General features: G+C 44.7%; 7 protein-coding genes across 7 annotated transcripts; 3 read left to right on the forward strand and 4 right to left on the reverse strand.

The window, feature by feature from the left end:
• Nucleotides 1-492: 492 nt before the first annotated feature.
• LOC131263050 (corepressor interacting with RBPJ 1) lies at nucleotides 493-1,916 on the forward strand. Its single transcript, XM_058265182.1, has 3 exons — nucleotides 493-640; nucleotides 716-996; nucleotides 1,063-1,916. The coding sequence occupies exons 1-3, from the start codon at nucleotides 569-571 to the stop codon at nucleotides 1,730-1,732; spliced, it is 1,023 nt and encodes a 340-aa protein (XP_058121165.1). The 5' UTR covers nucleotides 493-568; the 3' UTR covers nucleotides 1,733-1,916.
• A 6-nt stretch (nucleotides 1,917-1,922) lies between these two features.
• Nucleotides 1,923-3,989, reverse strand: LOC131263049 (COP9 signalosome complex subunit 1b). The gene is made up of 3 exons (XM_058265181.1): nucleotides 3,896-3,989; nucleotides 2,404-3,753; nucleotides 1,923-2,309 (listed from the first exon to the last, which is right to left on the reverse strand). Exons 1-3 carry the CDS (start codon nucleotides 3,917-3,919, stop codon nucleotides 2,235-2,237), a joined length of 1,449 nt encoding a protein of 482 aa, XP_058121164.1. The 5' UTR covers nucleotides 3,920-3,989; the 3' UTR covers nucleotides 1,923-2,234.
• A 375-nt stretch (nucleotides 3,990-4,364) lies between these two features.
• LOC131265586 (rhythmically expressed gene 2 protein) lies at nucleotides 4,365-5,730 on the reverse strand. The gene is made up of 3 exons (XM_058267869.1): nucleotides 5,576-5,730; nucleotides 5,344-5,426; nucleotides 4,365-4,976 (listed from the first exon to the last, which is right to left on the reverse strand). Exons 1-3 carry the CDS (start codon nucleotides 5,728-5,730, stop codon nucleotides 4,417-4,419), a joined length of 798 nt encoding a protein of 265 aa, XP_058123852.1. The 3' UTR covers nucleotides 4,365-4,416.
• A 1,760-nt stretch (nucleotides 5,731-7,490) lies between these two features.
• On the forward strand, nucleotides 7,491-8,525 carry LOC131266236 (uncharacterized). The gene is made up of 3 exons (XM_058268662.1): nucleotides 7,491-7,826; nucleotides 7,914-8,174; nucleotides 8,250-8,525. Exons 1-3 carry the CDS (start codon nucleotides 7,520-7,522, stop codon nucleotides 8,444-8,446), a joined length of 765 nt encoding a protein of 254 aa, XP_058124645.1. The 5' UTR covers nucleotides 7,491-7,519; the 3' UTR covers nucleotides 8,447-8,525.
• Nucleotides 8,526-8,573: 48 nt separating this feature from the next.
• On the reverse strand, nucleotides 8,574-11,860 carry LOC131266233 (DNA replication licensing factor MCM4). The gene is made up of 7 exons (XM_058268657.1): nucleotides 11,674-11,860; nucleotides 11,049-11,599; nucleotides 10,880-10,978; nucleotides 9,829-10,808; nucleotides 9,393-9,759; nucleotides 8,877-9,329; nucleotides 8,574-8,783 (listed from the first exon to the last, which is right to left on the reverse strand). The coding sequence occupies exons 1-7, from the start codon at nucleotides 11,756-11,758 to the stop codon at nucleotides 8,688-8,690; spliced, it is 2,631 nt and encodes an 876-aa protein (XP_058124640.1). The 5' UTR covers nucleotides 11,759-11,860; the 3' UTR covers nucleotides 8,574-8,687.
• A 381-nt stretch (nucleotides 11,861-12,241) lies between these two features.
• On the forward strand, nucleotides 12,242-15,962 carry LOC131266232 (origin recognition complex subunit 1). The gene is made up of 3 exons (XM_058268656.1): nucleotides 12,242-12,438; nucleotides 12,512-12,697; nucleotides 12,765-15,962. The coding sequence occupies exons 1-3, from the start codon at nucleotides 12,326-12,328 to the stop codon at nucleotides 15,181-15,183; spliced, it is 2,718 nt and encodes a 905-aa protein (XP_058124639.1). The 5' UTR covers nucleotides 12,242-12,325; the 3' UTR covers nucleotides 15,184-15,962.
• On the reverse strand, nucleotides 15,370-18,789 carry LOC131266231 (GPI ethanolamine phosphate transferase 2). Its single transcript, XM_058268654.1, has 8 exons — nucleotides 18,638-18,789; nucleotides 18,171-18,570; nucleotides 17,913-18,101; nucleotides 17,507-17,849; nucleotides 16,456-17,437; nucleotides 15,932-16,253; nucleotides 15,696-15,853; nucleotides 15,370-15,610 (listed from the first exon to the last, which is right to left on the reverse strand). The coding sequence occupies exons 1-8, from the start codon at nucleotides 18,787-18,789 to the stop codon at nucleotides 15,370-15,372; spliced, it is 2,787 nt and encodes a 928-aa protein (XP_058124637.1).
• Nucleotides 18,790-19,399: the final 610 nt, after the last annotated feature.

Below are 19,399 nucleotides of genomic sequence, written 5' to 3' on the forward strand. Positions count from 1 at the left end.
GATCGATTTTCCGAAGTTTTCATTTTGTGTCCGATGTTTTTCCAGATGAATTGACTAGATTTTTTTGTGAATTGTAAATAAATTGTTACTGTATTGAAACATGAATTTTGCTCCTGTTCCTCTGAAGGTGAAGCTTGCAGGATATTTTAAATATAAAAACTTGATTATATCAATGAAAACTACATGTTTAACATAATTGTAGGTATTTGGTGCCCGGTTTATTATTGGACAATTATTTTATGAGACATTCTCGATTTTATTGAAATTTATTATTTTTTATTATTTTTAAATAGCGATTTTTTCAGTTGAATAAAGCGACACCTTGAATGTAATTATAGAAACATACCTTACCAAACTACAATAAAATGGTTATAACAAAACATCGAAATCTACCGTCTACAGTAAGGTTGATATAGCTATTAGGAAATATGTAAGCACCTTGAAAAAGGATGACAGCTCAATTGTCAATCTATAAAAAAAATACAAGTAAAACAAAACAGTCGAAAAAGCAACTAGAAACTGCGTATCTTTTCGATTCAATCCTCTTAAATCGCAATTATCAGTCAAAATGGGTAAAGGATTCAATAATTACATGTGCAAAAAGTTCTTCCATCCTGCCTCAAGGGATAACTTGAAACGGGTATGTCGCAAATCTACCGATCGAAGCCAGTTGCGTTAATTTTCACGTTGTTTACCAACCTCTTACGCCCCTTAGGTATGGATGGCGGAGCAGCAGGCGGAAGCATACAAAAAGAAGCAGGAAGAACTGCGAAACCAATATGAAAAGGAACAGGAACTACACGACAACAAAGCGATGCTCAGCAGGGATAGCAAGGACAAGCTGAGCGTCAATTTCATGTACGAGCTGCCCCCGGGCATGAAGAAGGAACGCGAACAGGAATCGAACGAATCCGAGTACAAGTTCGAGTGGCAGCGCAAATACAATGCCCCCCGCGAAAGCTACTGCAAGGGAGACACAGAAATCCGCGATCAACCGTAAGTAATATCAACACGCCAAGTTTGTTTCCAGTGCAACCTTTGTGTACGTGCCTTCCGTTGCAGGTTCGGTATCCAGGTGCGTAATGTACGCTGCATTAAATGTCACAAATGGGGACACATCAACACGGACAAAGAGTGCACCATGTACAGCCTTTCGATGAGCGAAGCGAAGAAAATCCATTCTGAAGCAGAGGCCAATCAGGTACTGTCCAAAGGAGAGCTGGAGCAGCAACTGCGCGACGACGGTCTAGCAATGAAACGATCCGCGCAGGAGCTCGTCACATCCCACAAGCTCGTAACAGACCCGGAAGTGGAGCAAGCAGATCCCGAAACAGAATTCATACGCTCGCTGACCAAAAAGCAAAAAAAGAAGCTGCTAAAAAAACTGGAAAAGATCGAAAAGAAACAACGTGCGTCGAAGAAGAAGCACAAACGACGATCTAGTAGCTCGAGCAGCGAAAGCAGTAATTCGTCCTCGTCCGATTCGGAGGACTCTGGTGCGGTTATGCAGTCAACGAAAAAGAAGAGCAAAAAACAAACCACGCATAAATCAGACAACCGGCACGACGGCCGCAGAGAACCCCGCGAAAAAGGTAACGAACGCAGGGAAAAGTATCGACATCGCAGTCGATCCCGCTCACCGTACGGCGGTGCGTCGCGCAGTAACGAGGCGAAGCACAGTAAGCGTAGAGATCGTTCTGCGAGCCCGCGCCGGGATCGAAGCAGGCGTTAGAAGACGCCATATCCCCATATACCCCATATCAACTGGAAGACACTGGCTCACGGACCATGAATATTATCCCACACCAAATGCTGTGCCCTAACGGAGAACTAATTTGCAAAAACCTTTTTTTAAGACTTTAGTTTATTGAAAAAATTTTAAACTTCGCTCAACATATCGTATCAATAGAGCCCGAGCAAGAAACTGAATTCAATGAGTTGCCTTTGAAAACACAAACCATTCCGAAATTGTCACTGATGGTGAGGAAGCGTAACACACGAAATTAAGTGGCGTTTACTTAAATATGCACTGAACTGATAACATGTTGCGTTGCGAAAATGGTATTAATGCTTTCGTTTCGCCTTCAGTACTATTGCTAAGTTACTTTTGCTTTTTAAACCACAATGCCTGTGTTCCCACAATCCCTCCCTTTCTAGCACTGTCAAGGGCGTAAGTATTCTTATTTGGATTTTCTTTTGAAGCGAACGAAAAAGTCTTCCTCGGTCAGATTTACTCAATTGCGCGCCAGCAAACCACTGGCCGGGACACAAATTTCCGCACCATGAGCACTGCTTTCGCGTGGCTGATTCTGTAAGTACAGACACATTTCATTAGCGCGTGCAACCGAGCGTCCCCATGCGGCAACCCTGGGCGTCCCTAGTCGGGTAGGCCGCCCACTATACCTTCACATGAATGTGACGCCTAACCATGGCCGCCCGCAGAATAAGCATGCGTGTGCGGCGCTGAAATTCCTTGCCCACATTGATCGCCTTCTCGAACGTGGCGCTCCGCTGGTCAGCCTCCTTGGCATACAGAATTTTATTGTGCGAATCAATTCGCGCCTGTATCTGCCCGTCCAGGATCAGCTGCATCAGCTCGTTCTCCAGTGCCGCCACCGAGCGGTTGAACGCAGTGGCCATCTTGCGCATATCGGCCGACATGTACGGGCTGAAGTACTGCACCAGCGCCCGGTTGCGTATCTGTGTGTAGAGCGCGTTCACGTGCGGTGCGATGTACATGTCCAGCAGGAGATTGTCCTTGATTTCATCCAGCAGCTTCAAGCACGAGTCGTACTTGGACTCGTAAAACTTAAAAATGATGTCCCTCAACTGCGGCTCCAGCTCGAGAAATAGCTTGAACGAACTGCTGGTGGTGACGTTCTTCAGCTCCTGTCGGTCAAACGTCGCCAGTGCGCACAACCCACCGTATATGGCCACGTTGTTCGTAGAGATCATCTCCGGGAACTCGCAATGGTCGAAGTTGGCCTGCAGAAAGTGTTTGGCGGCCGATTTGTACTTGCGCGTCGCCAGCTCGGCCAACCCGGCCGCACACTTCAACCGTGTGATCACAGCCTGGTTCGGGTCTTTTTCTTTGTGCGTTTCGGCGATTTCCGTCGTGCCCTCGGCCTTCGAGACGTAGCTTAGCACGTGGGACCAGTTTTGAAGGTAGATCGACACTTTAATCACGTTCAGACACATGTTTACTACGTGCTTACCGCTGGTGCAGTAGTCCCGGGCCCGCGAGTAGCACTTAAGGGCATTGGAAAGATCGCCACAGTTCAGGTAGTGATCGCCTAGGTCATCGTGCCCTCGACGGATACTTTCCTTGATCGAGTTAGCTTTGTAGTTTTTCAGATCGCAGTCCAGCTTCTCCAGCTTCAAGGCGGATTTTTTACTCTTCGTCTCAACCCAGGCCGCGTCGAAGGTGGGTATTTCCTGCGACCCGCCCGACTGGGAGGTCACGTCGGGCAGGAATAACGCACTAACATTATCTGCCAGCTTCTTGTGCAGATGCTGGTACAGTGTCACATTGTAGGTCGTCGTAACGTAGTTTATTGCCATCCGTAGCGCCTCGAGCCGCAACGATGGACAGTGGTCCGCCACATAGATTAGGCGATGCAGTTTTGCCAGGCCCGTGTACTGATTAGCAAGCAATTCCAGATCTATCGAGGGATTTTCCACTATATACACATCTTCCTCGTTGTTTTCGTTATCTTCTGGCTGAACATCCACCTGCATCGGCTCGACCGCGTTCTGTGGAAGGAAGGAAAACAAATGCCGCGTCAGATCCCAGATGCCTTCGGTCGCAATATTTTGATAGGAATAAGGCCAGTTCCGGTGGAACGACTAAACAAAACCAATTGCAAAGTTCTCCGCTTCATTTTCCGCAACTTACCGCAAAGCACGCTGGAAGGGGCATTTTGTAAAACCTATCCCGAATAGCTTTGAGAAGTGAAAATATTTTTCTCCGCAAATCCTTTCTTTCCTTTTGGTGTGGGCCAAGGTTACTGATATGAGGCAAAAGGTTGGATCATGGCAGCCTTTTATGTATCTTTATCTTGATTTTGACAAGTCCAAAAATGTACGATTTTTGACAGTTTCCTCTGTTCAAATTGTCTGTTGCTTTTGATACGCGGGTAGGAAACCTACAATTGTTTTCTAAAGTTCCAAAAACGCTACAAATTGTACGAGTTCTGCTCACTTTATTCGATGAAAAAATGTTTTAGTGCAATCATATGGTTGTAAGATACTGTTCAATCAATATGTGTGGCTCAATTATGTTGAGTGCAAATCAAAATTTCATTAATAATCAATTAATAATCATTAATAACAAACTCCGATTGATTAGCTTTGTAAAGATTAAAATTTATTAACCAAACATTTAACAAACACTTAAACATGTTCCTTTAATATCAATCACCATCTCATGTAATCGTTCGATATCTTTTTGTGGATATCAAACAGACTAGAAAACACATGATTATCCTCAACCAACTGACCGTACTTTCGCGTCAACTCTTCGGCCGACTTCTCGTGCACCAGTAAGCTGTACCACCCGGCGTTCCGTGCGCCAAAGTAATCCGTCGCCGGTGTCGCACCGATGTGCAGGCACTCGTGTGGCTTAAGGTCTTTTATCTCGGCCGACTGCATGGCACGGTCGAAAATTTCCTTCGACGGTTTCATATAGCCAACGTCGTACGAGTTGAGCACAAAGTCGAAATAGTGATTAATTTTCATATTTCGCAGCAGCACGTCCAGCCGGGGATCGAAGTTGGAAATGACGCCAAGCTTAAACGGTGGCTCCTTGTGCCCGTTCGACTCCACGTGTCGCTGCAGTTTCAGATAGTTCAGGAAGTCAACCGACCCATAGCAATGCTGCCAAAAGACGCTCGTCTTAAAGTACTCCATGAAGTGTTCGGTCATCTGCTCGATCTTTTCCGGTGGAGTGTTGTGTGTGCCGTTTTCGTTGAATATTCCTAAAATATTCAATTGCTGTAGTAATTCATATTTTGCAGGTACTTTCCACTCCACGCCGAAGGCAATAAAATAAATCATTGACCCCCTATCCGCTATCAGATCGATCACATAATCGAAAGCACTGCCCGTCGTCGCCCAGATTCAACGGCGGCCAAGTTTACTGATAACGAGTACCATCGGGAATCCTATCGTTCACTGGGCCATGTGCTTCGTGAGATCTACTGACTTTTGCCACTGACCCACATCAACGTCATTTCAATGTTAACACAGAAACTACAAATCGAAGACCCTTGCCTTTTAACGGGGAGTTGCTGAATCCTGGTGGGTATTACATTACGTAACCCTGGCGGAGCCTACGCGACTTACCGTCTATCATCATTTGCCACCATTGTTTGTACGTTATTTTAGTCTTCAGTCCAAAGTTCGGATGCAGCCGATTCATTTTGCGCCTATCGGATAAGGAATAGAGGGAAATAAAAATAAGTTTGCAAAAAGTAAGAGAATCCCCGCTATCTAACCAGACCAACGCGAATTATCGTAACAGGGCTCAATTCCAGTACGCATCTGAGCATGTGGCACGCGTACTGCGCAGACTTACCAGCTTTGAATGTAGTTCGAAACCAGTTGGTTGTTGTTGTTGCTTATTCCGAACATGGCCCCTATTTCGCCATATTTCTTGCCGGGACTGGACCGAAACTGTAGCAGCGTGTTGTGCACGTCGAACGTTATCAGGCGGAACCGGGACAAGCTCATGGTAACGGCCGGTAGATTTCAAATAATCGCAATAGCCCCCCGAAAGAATGACGACTCGCACGACAGATAGAACGGCGGGACGGGACAGAACTCGCGTATTACGATGCGTTCGGTTCAACAGTCGCCAACGTAATAATACCCGAACCGGCGTACGCGGGACCACTTGAGTTTACGGAAAAATGCTGGCCCCGCATCGGTTTCACCAATCACCGCACGGCCAAGCCTTTTCGTTGTGTTTGCCCAGTGAGGCTGTGTGCTCGAATGCTTATCTCATTGATAAGACCGGCCAATGTTTTGGTTACTGATTTGTGTTTTCGAGTGTTGTCGAGTATGGATTCTGCAGTGTAGGCTGTATCAATATTCTTCCCCAACGACTGGTCTACAGCTTCTGATCTACACGCTTGATCGTATTTTAACGATCAACTTTCTTTCCAACCAAATATTAAATTGGTTGTTTCTCTCAACTTCCCCAGTATTTGAATATCTTGTTGCAAAAATGATCGTCTCTTTGTTCAGATGAATAATGTCTGTTTGTCTGTCCAATATTTTACACGCCACTTGCATTGCGATAACGAAAACATTGCACTTATCTATGACCGATATCGCCAAGAGTTCTGGATGGCACGCGCGGGTGCGTATATCGCGAAAGGCAAACAAAACAAATCTTCAAGATGCGATGTCTGTGTCGTTGAACTAACTTAATGCAAATGAAACACTTCCTCTAGTCGAGACAGATCTGTGTCAATAAAAACTCTGAACCTTTTTTTATGCTTCTTTCGGCGTGTTTTGTACATTTGAACAAAACACCTTACAGTGCGTTTTCTATTTTGGTTGGAACGATCGGAGGCTGCTGTTGTTGTGATCGTCCAATTGAAAGCCACGTGTTTGGATTCAAGGTCAGTTTTGTTGATTTTTGGAAAACAAACTTAACCTTGATTTGGACGCCTAGCGGAGAGTTAATCGTTGCCTTGATCTTACCACATGGAACTAGATAAGGACACCCTATTTTTGTCTTGCTGTTTTCGGTTCAATTGAAACTTGTCTGTTGTAAAACAAAGCACGAATTATCGTCTTGTATAAAGTAGTAATCAAAAAGATCAAACTTTTAAAACAATCAAGCGGTATGTAGAAGTAGTATTAACACGTTCCGTACCATGTCACCCGTATATGGGTGATGCTATTATTCGTGTAAAACATAGATTTTTGTATGCTCCATACTATTTTTACCTCTTCTTTAACGCCCTTCTTCGTTTGTAAAAAACAAGCAAAACTCGTCCTTTGATAGTATTATTTTTGGTACGGAACGTGTTAAGGATTTATAGAGACTTTGAGCCGTTTGGCTTCCTTCGCCACTGTTCCCAGCGATCACAGTATCTACCTCCTTTCGAATTAACTAATAGAACGTCAACTAATAGAAGCTTTCCCTTCTGGAAAACTCTCATTACTTCTAGCTTAGCACTGCAGAAAAATGGCAATTTTCCACTTAAACGAATTACTAAAAACATAACAAGTGTTTTAAAATGTTCATGTTCCCCACTTTCAAAAATAATCAAAGTTCCTGTGGCATATTATTTATGCAAAGAGGCTGTTATTTAAATTCAATTTTTTCATGAACCATCAAAATTATTATTCATATTATTTTATGTCATCCAAGCGACCAATTAAGGGACTTCAACACTCGGGAACTTTTCAACTCTCCCATCCATGTTTTTGTTTATGCACGTTGCATCTTTCATTCTACACATTACCGTAAGCATCTAATACGGTAGACTCGACAAACGCTCGCAAAATGTGTTCAACTTTTCAAAGATTACTGCCTCGGATTCGCAAAGAATTGCTCAACCCATCAGTAAGACTATTCCACGATGAATTCTCGTCGAAAGTTCCGCTGGAGGAGCAGCGTAAAAAGGATAAGCGTGCACCCGAGAACATCCCTAGTGCCCGGTCAATCGCTGCAAAGTATCAGGTCTTTCGGGACGTTGATTCCCCTGTGATTCTGGATGTGGACGAAGAACGGTTGCTGCACGAAGCTGGATTATCTCAGCCTGAGAAAAAAGATGACCTGCCGGACATGTACAGTGGCATTGACCTTAGTCGTGAGTATTTTACCGGGAAAGTGTTTCCCGTTAATCAATTGTGAAACACCCTACATGATTTTTTTAACGCCTTTATCAAACTTACAGGTGGAAAGTCGGGTGTGTATGAAATAGAGGATTTAGTCACAGTCTTGAGGTTAAACAGTGCGATCAACATCTTCGTGTGCACCGTACCCAAAGACATCAAATACGTCGATTACTTGTGCATAGTGTCCGGACGGAGCGTGAGGCACATGCGTGGGCTGGCGGAATTCGTTCGCAAGGTGTACAAAATGAAACGACACCCGACCGATTTGATACCGAAAATTGAAGGCGAATCGAGCAGCGACTGGATGGCGTTAGATTTAGGTAGGACAGTCCTCCCCAGACAACGTTTTGTGGATCAAATCTTATCGATTTCTCTTTTTTTTCATCTTTCCACAGGAAACATAGCTTTACACATCTTTTCTGAAAAGGCCAGGCCACAGTACGACTTGGAATCGCTCTGGAGTGTTGGTTCCGAGTTTGATAGAGAGTACAACAAACCTAGCGAAGAACTGGTGCAGCTGTTTGAGAAACATACTATCTACTTGAACGATTTGAAACCCTTGAAGAAAGAAGGAGGAACCGTAGAAGGGTAGTAGAATAATATTAGGTGAAAAGTTAGTCGAAAAATTGTAAAAATAATAAAATATCATATGAGAGAAGGGAGATTTCTCAATAGAGGAAAATAAAAGTATCCGATTTCTTCTTTTGTAAAATCCATGACATTTCAATACTACCATTTTATTGTGGAGATTAATAGTAAAGAGAAAAACAGTTAAAGTATGAGTAAAAAGTAGAAACTTAAGTTTAAAAAATCCATTAATCGACGCAACACACTTAACAAACTCGAATCGTATTGTTACCGACGATTACTATTACCCCTTCATCTTGCAGTTCCTTGAGGGCATCCTCAAACTGCTCCTTGGTGATAAGCTGGATTGAAGTGAATAACAAAAAATTAAAAAGAAAGTTAGTAACACTGTTAAAACCCCATTTCCCGTTACCAAAATAGAAGAAAACACTTACCACTTGAGAAGCCTCTTTAATTTCACCAAACAATTTCTGGTAGGGAATGGTGGAGATCTTGCCCTTCGATTTAAGGCTCGATTTGATTGAGGCCACCAGCTCCGCACGCTTCTTGCGCGCCGCACTAGACAGTCCCGTCGTAAGAATGCCGACGTCAATTTTACCCGAAAGCGGATCGGTAGCCGATTGCTTCAGTGCCTCCCGGTGAAGGCGCCACGCTTCCTCAACGTCGACCACGTCGACGGTTTCGCTCAGGCGCACTTTAGCGTGAGCCTCCGCCAGTCGGATCAGACTTTCCAGCTGGCGAGGGTAGGCCGAAATTTGTCCCCTACCCGCACCTACCTTTCGCATGTCGACGTACGCTTGAATGAGTCGTTGCTGTGCTTCCTCCGAGAGGACCGGGTTGATGTGTTCTTTTGCGTAAGCGATGTAATCACGCAACACACTCATGTCCTAGGGGAGAACAAAGAATCACCGTTAAAATCTGAACATCAACGACACAAAAATCAAACATACCACTAAGGTATCTTCGTTCTCTTCCCGTGTGGCGTAGTACATCGAAACCAAATGTGTCGCAAGGCGCCGATCGAACACCTCGTCCTGCGGATCCAGTACCAGAAAGATCAGATCGAACCGAGACATGAGCGTGTGCGGAAGCTGCACATTATCGATGATCGTTTTGTTCTTGTTCCACTGCGACTCGGATGGATTGGCTGCGGCCAGAATAGATGTTCGTGCGTTCAGCTGGCAGATAATCCCAGCCTTGGCAATGCTGAGCGTTTGCTGTTCCATCACTTCGTGCAGCACGCTGCGCGTCGAATCGTTCATCTTGTCGAATTCATCGATACAGCACACTCCATTGTCGGCCAGAACCAACGCGCCACTGGAATCCAAACGAGAAAGTTAGATACATTTCAATCCAGCCAGCAAAAGGAGTCGAAGATTTACTTACGTTTGCAGCACCAATTGGCGAGTTTCGGCATCTTTCGTAACGTACGCGGTCAAACCGACGGCGGAAGAACCACGCCCGGACGTGTACTGCGTGCGCGGCACAAGATTATACACGTACTGCAGCAGCTGGGATTTCGACGTGCCCGGATCACCACACAGCAGGATGTGGATTTCGGCACGGAAATTTTGCCGCCCCGAGGTGGCCTGCTTCTTTTTCGACCCACCGAACATCTGCAGCAAAATGCCCTTCTTAATGTCGGTATTTTCGTAGATCGATGGCGCAATGCAGCGCACCAAGCGATCGTACACGTCCGGTTTCTCGGAAATACGCTTCAACAGCTCGATACGTTCCGGCGGGAACATGTGATCCTTGCCCTCTTCCTCCTCGTACAGGCGCTTGTTGTCGACCTTCCGGAAGTGCAGCACATCCACGTGCGTTCGGTATATCGACTTCATGCTCGACTGGCGGGGATTTTCCTGTATCGGCATTGCCTTGTAGATGCCCGTCACGGTCACCCGGTCACCGGGCTGAACCTTATCGACCAGATCTTCGTGCGCCATCAGTAGCACGTTGTGCGGCGTTTGCCCGGCCGCCATATCATCCGGTGATTCCTGCAGCTTGATCAGCTGACGATCGGCAAACTGGGACCGGTTATGAATCAGCTGGAAGCAGTGGTTTGTGTTGCAGTGCGAGCAAAGCGTTGGCTCCGCAATGCGTCCCCGTTCGAGCTCGACGGCGGCGGTGAAGCTGCAGATCGAACACTTGAAAAACGCGCAGCGCATTTCGGGCACAATATTCGACGTGCGGATTACCATTCCACTGATCGTGATGATCTGATCGATGTCTTCCGGGTTCAGTGCACGCATGTTGCGTGTCTTGTCCGCGTTGAACGGACGTACTTGAATTTGGTGATCCAGAATAGCCGCAGGGTATCGTTCAAAGAACATTTCATTCACGGCGATGTCAAGTGCAGGAATAACCTGAGAAATTTTAAACGTTTAGTGGGTGACAATTTAGTGAAAACTTTCTTCGTCGTTCTTCAGAAACTTACGTCTTGTGGATAACAGATCAATTGACGGTACAGCGTCTCATCGAACGTTTTCAAATGGGCGCAGTTGAAGTTAAAGTATGGTTCCTCAAGTGTATGACACTAAAATATAAAGTAAAGGAATCTCATGTTAATTTCGATTCCCACTGTCCATCACACGTTTTCAATTCACCTCCTCCAGCTTTTGCATGTACAACGGTTCATTAAGATTGATTCCTTCGGTCAGCTCATCCTGTGCCGCATCCGGATCGATGTAGCGCATTATGAACTGCTTAAACTTGGCCATACACTCGGTGACGACCACATTCGTGCCCCAAACCACCAATCGGGGTCCGGCGGCCTGCTGGTCACCAGCCGACTGCTGGCTTTCTTCGGCAATCGGGTCCATTCGAGCGTCCGAGCTGCCCACATTCACCTGCCGGGGGAACTTGTCCACGCGCAAATCCGGACGCGTCCGCATCGGTGTACCACGCACACCGGAACGGGGCGTACGAATCGATCCCATCGAACTTGGCGTCCCATAGTTGAGCGGAGAACTCATGTCGATTTCGCTCATGCCGACAGCGCGGGCGTAAGGGCTTGTGGCCTGCACGATCGGTGCATCCGCCGCCGGCGACGTCGGTACCACTACGTGGTCCGAACTTTCCAGCACCACGCTTGCGCCATTCTGGGGCATTTGGGTTCCCATGCGCAGCGGGGTTTCCGTTTCGCTATTAGAAGTTGCTGCGAAAAACATCACATAGAATATAAGTATGCAATAAACTTTGAACCAATTACGAACTCGCACAGCTACGTACTCTGCTTCTGTGGTGTTTGCTGTGTATTTTCCTGCGAACTATCGACCCCTCGGCGACTGCGGGTTGATCTTGCCGGGCTCGACATGATGGAGAACAATTAAATATATTTCACCAAACAAAGAAAACGATAAACGAGTAGTGATCGTAATTTTAAACAATAAAAACTTGGACCGCGCAGGGAACGCACTTTCAACTGGAATGCAAAGCAACGAAGTGTCTGCATAAACAAAAAGCGCGCGCTTTGCTGCTTTGAGGTAACAAATATTACACAAAATAAAAAATTTCAAGAAAGCCGAATGAAAATTCAAGGTAAATACACACTTTTTAATGTTCTTTTTTTATTTTGTTTCTAAATATTACACAAGTATGATTCAATATGAGTACAAAAAATTATCTTAATTGTTTTGAGATCAAAACTTGAACGTTATACATGCAAATCGTAACATTTTCTATTTTAACAAATAAGTTTAAAAACATTCGTCGTGCGTACATCTTAAACACTACCCATCTTGTTCGTAAGATCGCGCCAAAACACCCTTCATAAACATCATTCCGTTCGCAGGTTTCGAATCGGTCACAAGTGGTGTTGGCGATCTCTTGCTAAAAAGTGCTTCTGTTTTATTAAGTTTTACCCAGCTGTTACTGTTTAAAAATGAAAACAAAATCGTTCAACAATAACACCACCAGCTGCCCCATTACGTGGATTGGCAAGCAGTATGATCCGGAGATCACCACAGTCAAACATCGCAGTGCCATATTCTACTCGTAAGTGCAGACGGTGAAGATGGGAAGAAAATGAGATTTTAATGACCATTTTCATTCGTTGTTCTCCCACAAGGAAATGTATTTTCGGTGCGATGACTTTGGAGGTGGGAAACTGTGTACTTGTGTCCAATATAGATTCGGCCGAACCGGACTCGGTCGATGGCTGCGACGTGGCCCGAATTGTACATATGTATGAAGTCTTCAATGTACCGTGCACCAAAATGGATCCTTGTCGTGCGATCGTGCAGTGGTATTCAAGGTAGGTTTCGATTGCCGTAAATCCGTTCACCGGCAATTAGTAACATAGCTTAATGGCACTTTTGCAGACCCAACGGATTACCTAAAACAATCACCGGGGATGAAAATTATTCCTTTGATCCACGGGAAGTGGTTGAAGACTCCCGTTTTAACCCGGACATATCGATCGAGACCATCTTCAGTGCCTGCCGGTTGGAGAAAGTATCGGTACAGGCAAACTTGGCCGAGATTTTGTCAACATCTACTGCCCGTTGTCCGGTGTTTTTCGTGCGCTATAAATTGGAGAAATCGTCAGCCAGGAAATGGCACCTTGAACCGTTGATTCCTAGCTTTGAGTCTAGGACACCGAGCAGGAGAAAGACAATGCTGGACAAATCGAACCAACCGATGGTCCTCGGGACCCCAAGAACTCCTAAGTTGAAACTCACTCGTACGAAGTCGGTGGAAAACATTGTAATGCTTAGTGAGAATCATAGGGAAAAAATTCTCGAAGATCGTTGGGCTGTAAAATTGATCGACGTCAAGAGCAGCAACATTGACCTCATTACCAACGCACTCAGCGAGGTCGATATCAGTGACGACGAACAAAATGTGTCGCCAAGGAAACAATCGAAGATGCACAGAGAAAAGAGAAGCTCTATGAATTTTAAACGAAATCTTGACGCAAGCTTTCATGTGACCGATGATGGAACCGATGACGATTGCTTGAATTATTCCATCATAAATGATAATGCAAGCAACACTTCAAACATGAAGATAAAATTACGTTTATCGGAAAACCAAAAAAATCCTGAAACTCCCAGGTCACTGAGGAAAAGAGTTACTTCCGGTTCGATGCCAGTCGAACACGTTTCTCCTCCGAAGTGTCGTAAATCGTTGCTTCTATCGGAAGTCGAACCAGTTGGCACTCCATCCGCAAGCACTCGTCGCAAGAGTATCCTTAAGACACCCAGCACCAACACCAAGTGCCAGGAGAGTGTAGCAACACCGAAGAGGAACATTCAACTGTCGAACATCGTTGAAGAATGTGGGAATGGACGGCGTGTGTCGCGGGTGCTTGAACTGACGCCGAAAAAAGCGCAACCGGAACGTGCTGCAGACGACGAACAGTTTACTCCCAAACGTCGAGGTCGGTCCTCGTCGATTGGCCGGGAGCAACCGATGGTGTTGGTAGACGAGGAACCGAAAACGCCCAAACGTCGGGGACGTCCTTCTTCGGTTGGCCCTAGCCTATCGTCCGGAAAGGATAAAGGGACACCTAAAAGCGCCAGCAAAATGAAATTAATTAGGTCCGGAGCCATCAAGCCAAATATTCACTCGCGCGATGCGCCGGTTGAGGACGGCGCAAACGATCTAGCAATTGCACGTGAGCGGCTGCACGTTTCCGCCATTCCGACCAGCCTTCCGTGCCGGGAGAAAGAGTTTGATGAAATATACAACTTTCTAGAGAGCAAAATCTACGACGGATGCGGTGGGTGTATGTACGTTTCGGGCGTGCCCGGTACGGGCAAAACGGCAACAACCACGGCAGTCATTCGGTCGTTACAACAACTTTCGGACGACGAAGAAATACCCAAGTTTGACTTTATCGAAATCAACGGAATGCGGTTGACGGAGCCACGACAAGCGTACGTGCACATCTATCGCCAGTTGACGGGGAAAACACTTGCCTGGGAGCAGGCGTACAATTTGCTGGACAAGCGGTTCACCACAAAGGCACCCCGGCGCGTAACGACGGTGCTGCTCGTCGACGAACTCGACATTCTGTGCAACCGTCGGCAGGACGTCGTGTACAATCTGCTCAACTGGCCTACTTTGTCCACCGCGCAGCTGATCGTAGTAACCATCGCCAACACGATGGATCTGCCCGAGCGGTTGCTGATGGGAAAGATCGCGTCCCGCCTCGGTCTGACCCGGCTAACGTTTCAACCATACAACTTCAAGCAACTGCAAGAGATTGTGATGGCCCGGTTGACCGGTACAAGCGCTTTTAACAGTGACGCCGTGCAGCTGGTCGCCCGTAAGGTTGCAGCTGTTTCGGGTGATGCAAGACGCGCACTTGATATCTGCCGTCGGGCTACGGAGCTGGCCGATGATCAGTCGCAGAAGACCAACCAAGAGGTAACGGTTTCGATGGTGCACGTTCAGCAGGCGCTGGCTGAGATGATCGCCAGTGCAAAGGTTCAAACGATTCGATCCTGCTCGCTTATGGAGCAACTATTCCTGCAAGCAGTTACGGCCGAGGTCACTCGTACTGGTATCGAGGAATGTAACTTTCTTGGCGTTTATGCACAGTTCGAAGCACTCGCTGCATTTTCTGGCATCACCGTGCCCAATCCGGGGCGTGCGATGGCTATCTGCGCACGGCTCGGTGCTTCCCGTTTGTTAATTTGTGAGACTGGCAGAAACGATATTTACCAGAAAATTCTCCTCAACGTCAGTACGGACGATGTCCACTATGCGCTTCAGGCCAGCAAACTGCTGTAAACATAACTTGTTTTTTTAACTACACCTAGACGAAGATGGTTTTAATTTTGTGTGAGTTTAATAAGTTTCGCAAAAGACTGTAGATTCTATGTTAGGATTAAGAAGAACAAATCTATTGACACAACTTTAATTTTAAATTCTTGCTTTATCGCGCATTATAAACTTTATTTAATCTTATCGTCCACATTAGTTGGTACCATTTGTCTTCAGTAAACACATGACTAGAATGATTTTTATCAGAACCAACCACACGTGGAAATATTCGTACATTAACTTTGGTGAGAATACGGTCCACACGAATATGTGATCTCGCAACACTGTCGCCACTATGATAAAGAAGCTTACGGGTAACATCGTCAGAGAGTTGGTCAGCGATAGAATCCGACGTCGGGAGCTCAACCCGTCCGATTCCACTCGGGGCATTTGGCTATGATGATAATAAAGAAAAAAAGAAACTGTTTTAGAATACACTTGAAAAGATTTGTTTATGCCACACTTACTTTTCACTGTACTTCGCATTGAACAGATGATGAATTAACATAAGAAAACTGAGGATAGGTCCGCTGTACGTGTGCAGGGTTAGGAAGATTCCGACACGAACAATATCGAAATGGTTCAGACCCACGTACCCGGCGTTGAGATCGATTGTGGCCAAACTGTTTGAATTGCCCTGGAAAAAGATGCGAAGCGTTTTTTTTTTTAATCTCTATAAAACAAAATAAAAAGTAGCGTAAGTTTGTCGCATTACCTGATAAAAATAAAATGCTTTACCCAACCAATAGTGTATGATCACTTTGAACATAAGGTTAGTATCCGAATGCTCTATCACACGATCGATTCGTTGTATTAGGAATCTACTCGAGGCCATTAGTACACCGACGAGCAGTACATTGTGCGGTTTGTGCAACAGTGCGGATAACAAAGCGACGATAATCAGACAATTATCATACAGCTCGGTGGATCGCTTTGGGTTTCTGCGGCCCATCACCAACCGGTACATCTTTGGCAGGAATCCGATGAAGAATATTTCCAGGAGATTAATCCAAAATATTGTGAGACAAACCGATGAACTGTGAAAAAAGAAAAGAAAATATTCATAAGTTTGTTCACAATAATAGGTTGTTGTTGAGTAATGATTCAAGAATCTAAATTAAACCACAAATTTCAAATCTGCATATTCAAACTGAGTGACTAAAAAGCCTCCATATCGTTACGTTAGACAAGGTAAACTAATAATAAGAAAAAAAATTATTACATTTTCATTGTACTTACTTTGGAGGATTACGCCCGAAAAAACTGACCGCGCCCGTTACGGCTCGATAGTAGTAGATCAGCAGAGCCGCAGTTAACGAAAGCACATTCGTAAGTAACCCTCCGAGGCAGCAGATTTGATACACCAAAAAGAACAGCCCAACAGCCATACTCAAGCTCAGCCAAACTTTGTTTCCATCGCTGGCTAACCAGTCACCCACATCAGGAATATGTTGCCACTTGTCTCCGGTTTGATTGAAGCGTCGAATGAGAACATGAACGCACAAGAAAGCGACCGAAGAGATGCAGAATTGGTTGCGCTCATCGCGACAAACGTCGATTAAGGCGGCATCCGTTTGTGGATGGTTGATCATACCGATCGTGTGGTTCATTATTTGTAGCTGCTGTATGGTTAGCAGAACCATGATTGAGCTAGTAAAATAATACCACGTTTGGTGCTCTTCTTCGACGAACGAACTACTTCCCAGCGAAAGGCAATGGAAGACTATGCCAAACCATAAAGCCAAGGTTTTGTAAGATGGAATGTTTCGTAAATTCAGTCTTTGGACTTCAATGCCTTTCAAAAGAACCAATATTAACCACCAGATAGTGGAAAGAATTGAGGCTAGGCCGACTAGAGCAGCATCTAACGCATAATTTGGAACGGATAACTGTTTCTCAAAGGATAGTATCTTAAGAAATACAAAAGTAATTATGCACAAACAAACGGCTGGAAACAGTTTGGGATGCAAAGAAATCGTTTCCGTGCTTGGAGTTTGTAAAATTTGGAAAAACGCCATAACGGTACACGAAATACTCAGCGTGGCTCCAATTACGATGAATACCAAATCGTACCGAATGTAACTGGTAATAAGCTGTTCGGTCAGCTTTTTGGCTGCCGATGAGTACAGCATTAGCGCTCTTTTGTACGATGCAATGTTCGTTGTATCTTTCATAAACGAAACGTGTAGTCTTTTCGCTTCTTCAAAATTCTTGTACATATCTGTAAGGTAACAAAAACTTGGTTACTTTCAAATTTATAAACAATCCTTCTTCAATTTACTGTGCATACCTGTTGCATGCAATCTATCCATCATAATTAATTCCGTTTTGCTGATGAGTCTTTGGGTGTTATAGTACAATGCATAGAGCTTATCTTCGTTGTCCAATCCCTGGAGCACTGGTTCAATCACTGACCCGATGGAAGCATGTGGTATTGCAACACCCGTGAGAATGGACATCGTTGGGGCTAAATCTATTTGCAAGAATATCTCATCACTCTTGCGACACTGATCGCTGACGACGACTAGTGGCACAATAGTTTCCGGTTGGGTCGATCCTCCATGGCCACCAGAGTCCCGCATACCATGATCACCGGTTATGATCAGTAATGGTTTTGTGAAATACTTTTTTTCCTACATAAGCAACATGTTAGATTGAGTATGACATGGTTCTGATGAGCATATTTTGCTTCTTACCCATTTATGCATGGTTTGATAAATAGTCTCTACAACTTGATCCATTTCCTGTAACTTTCCCGGCACTTTGTCGCTGAATGGTCCTTCCACGTGTCCAATGTGGTCCAAGCCAAGGTAATGTAATATCATTAGTTTCCAGTCATACATTTGTAGTTCTAAATTTAGAAATTTTGTTATGTTTTGATCGCCCTGTAATTTAAACACAAAACATGTATCATTAAGTTGTTATAGGGAAAAACGTGAAATCCAACAAATTACCTCATAAAAATCATTCACATACAGTGAATCTACATTCTCTCCCTGCCGATGGAACATATCCGGGAACATATTGGTCCATGTATTGTCCCCATAGAATACGGTCTTCTGTTGACGTTGCTTCATCTGGTAGAGAAACGTATCCAGCTTCATTTCGGGACTGCCCAGGTTTAGTATTACGTCCAGAAAGCTTGGTATGGCACCGGAGGTCATGGCTTTTATCCGGGGCATCGTCACCGTCGGTGGGTGCACCTTTAGTCGGTAAAGACATGCTTTGCCGTCGTCTACTAGCTTGTTGAGGAATTTAAAATTGGCTTCCTGTTCGATAAAGTCCACCCGCAACGCATCGATAAGCATAAACACCGCCCGGGATATACGAGGTTTGTAACTGTTTGTATCAACGCTGTAATAATGAGAAGGATTATCTAAAACTGTGTTGAAGGCCGTAGTTGGAATCAATCCAATCATACCTCGCATTTTCCACACTCCGAGGCAATTCGTTCAAGCTAGATTTTGTGGAAGGCGAAAATGATAGCGGAAAAAATCCGTAGCAAAATAAACTGAATGAAAACAAGAACACTAGAAAATTGAATACTGCGATGTGCGCTAGTTTCACGTTCATTGCAAATTTGCTGAATGATAACTTAAACAACTTTCAGTTTCATTACACCGGTCGGTTGATTTGCACTTTCTTTCGCTTTGTAAAATCTAAACAACACAATTTTTGATATTTTGACGGTAGCTTAAGCTGAACATGAACAAATTTGTTCGTAAACAACAACAAAAGCCTGGTTGCCAGAAGAACACATTTTTTGGCATCTAAACTTTTTTAATTCTATGTTTCGATATTTTGTAAGAATATTCATTTTTGTTAATTGCTGACCAACATCATGGTGCTTATTTTAAAATAGGACTTCTATTTAAATACAGTTGGTCCCCGCAGTACGCGAATGTTTGGGACCGAACGCAATAGCGTATATCGAATTTTCGCGTATTGCGGATTTCCTCTGCCATATCGTTTATACCTCATATTGAAGAGTTGACACTGAGAGGGAACCGCTTATTTAACATATCTTTTATCCAAATAACTAATAAGTGTTCCATTTTTTATATTGCATAGTTATATCTCTGCTAAAAAATGCATATTAAAAACTTCATTCTACCAAAACAAAGTAAAATTGACTAATCAGAACTCGAGCAACGCTATGAGCTGTCAGTTTTAAAAAATCGCG

Source organism: Anopheles coustani, chromosome 2, assembly GCF_943734705.1.
Source record: "Anopheles coustani chromosome 2, idAnoCousDA_361_x.2, whole genome shotgun sequence".
In the NCBI taxonomy this organism is placed as follows: Eukaryota; Metazoa; Arthropoda; class Insecta; order Diptera; family Culicidae; genus Anopheles; species Anopheles coustani.

Excerpts from the sequence above, each read along its gene's own strand:
- LOC131263050 (XM_058265182.1), top strand. The coding sequence starts at position 569 with ATGGGTAAAGGATTCAATAATTACATGTGCAAAAAGTTCTTCCATCCT. Across the intron at positions 641-715 it reads CAAGGGATAACTTGAAACGG|GTATGGATGGCGGAGCAGCA; the intron begins GTATGTCGCAAA and ends TACGCCCCTTAG. Across the intron at positions 997-1,062 it reads ACAGAAATCCGCGATCAACC|GTTCGGTATCCAGGTGCGTA; the intron begins GTAAGTAATATC and ends CTTCCGTTGCAG.
- LOC131263049 (XM_058265181.1), bottom strand. The coding sequence starts at position 3,919 with ATGCCCCTTCCAGCGTGCTTTGCG. Across the intron at positions 3,754-3,895 it reads CCCTTCCAGCGTGCTTTGCG|AACGCGGTCGAGCCGATGCA; the intron begins GTAAGTTGCGGA and ends TTCCTTCCACAG. Across the intron at positions 2,310-2,403 it reads GGCGTCACATTCATGTGAAG|AATCAGCCACGCGAAAGCAG; the intron begins GTATAGTGGGCG and ends CTGTACTTACAG.
- LOC131265586 (XM_058267869.1), bottom strand. The coding sequence starts at position 5,730 with ATGAGCTTGTCCCGGTTCCGCCTGATAACGTTCGACGTGCACAACACG. Across the intron at positions 5,427-5,575 it reads TCGAACTACATTCAAAGCTG|GCGCAAAATGAATCGGCTGC; the intron begins GTAAGTCTGCGC and ends CTTATCCGATAG. Across the intron at positions 4,977-5,343 it reads GTGGCAAATGATGATAGACG|GAATATTCAACGAAAACGGC; the intron begins GTAAGTCGCGTA and ends TGAATATTTTAG.
- LOC131266236 (XM_058268662.1), top strand. The coding sequence starts at position 7,520 with ATGTGTTCAACTTTTCAAAGATTACTGCCTCGGATTCGCAAAGAATTG. Across the intron at positions 7,827-7,913 it reads CAGTGGCATTGACCTTAGTC|GTGGAAAGTCGGGTGTGTAT; the intron begins GTGAGTATTTTA and ends TCAAACTTACAG. Across the intron at positions 8,175-8,249 it reads CTGGATGGCGTTAGATTTAG|GAAACATAGCTTTACACATC; the intron begins GTAGGACAGTCC and ends ATCTTTCCACAG.
- LOC131266233 (XM_058268657.1), bottom strand. The coding sequence starts at position 11,758 with ATGTCGAGCCCGGCAAGATCAACCCGCAGTCGCCGAGGGGTCGATAGT. Across the intron at positions 11,600-11,673 it reads GCAAACACCACAGAAGCAGA|CAACTTCTAATAGCGAAACG; the intron begins GTACGTAGCTGT and ends TGTTTTTCGCAG. Across the intron at positions 10,809-10,879 it reads TGATCTGTTATCCACAAGAC|GTTATTCCTGCACTTGACAT; the intron begins GTAAGTTTCTGA and ends AAAATTTCTCAG.
- LOC131266232 (XM_058268656.1), top strand. The coding sequence starts at position 12,326 with ATGAAAACAAAATCGTTCAACAATAACACCACCAGCTGCCCCATTACG. Across the intron at positions 12,439-12,511 it reads CGCAGTGCCATATTCTACTC|GAAATGTATTTTCGGTGCGA; the intron begins GTAAGTGCAGAC and ends TTCTCCCACAAG. Across the intron at positions 12,698-12,764 it reads ATCGTGCAGTGGTATTCAAG|ACCCAACGGATTACCTAAAA; the intron begins GTAGGTTTCGAT and ends GCACTTTTGCAG.
- LOC131266231 (XM_058268654.1), bottom strand. The coding sequence starts at position 18,789 with ATGAACGTGAAACTAGCGCACATCGCAGTATTCAATTTTCTAGTGTTC. Across the intron at positions 18,102-18,170 it reads ATGTGAATGATTTTTATGAG|GGCGATCAAAACATAACAAA; the intron begins GTAATTTGTTGG and ends TTTAAATTACAG. Across the intron at positions 17,850-17,912 it reads ATCAAACCATGCATAAATGG|GAAAAAAAGTATTTCACAAA; the intron begins GTAAGAAGCAAA and ends TTGCTTATGTAG.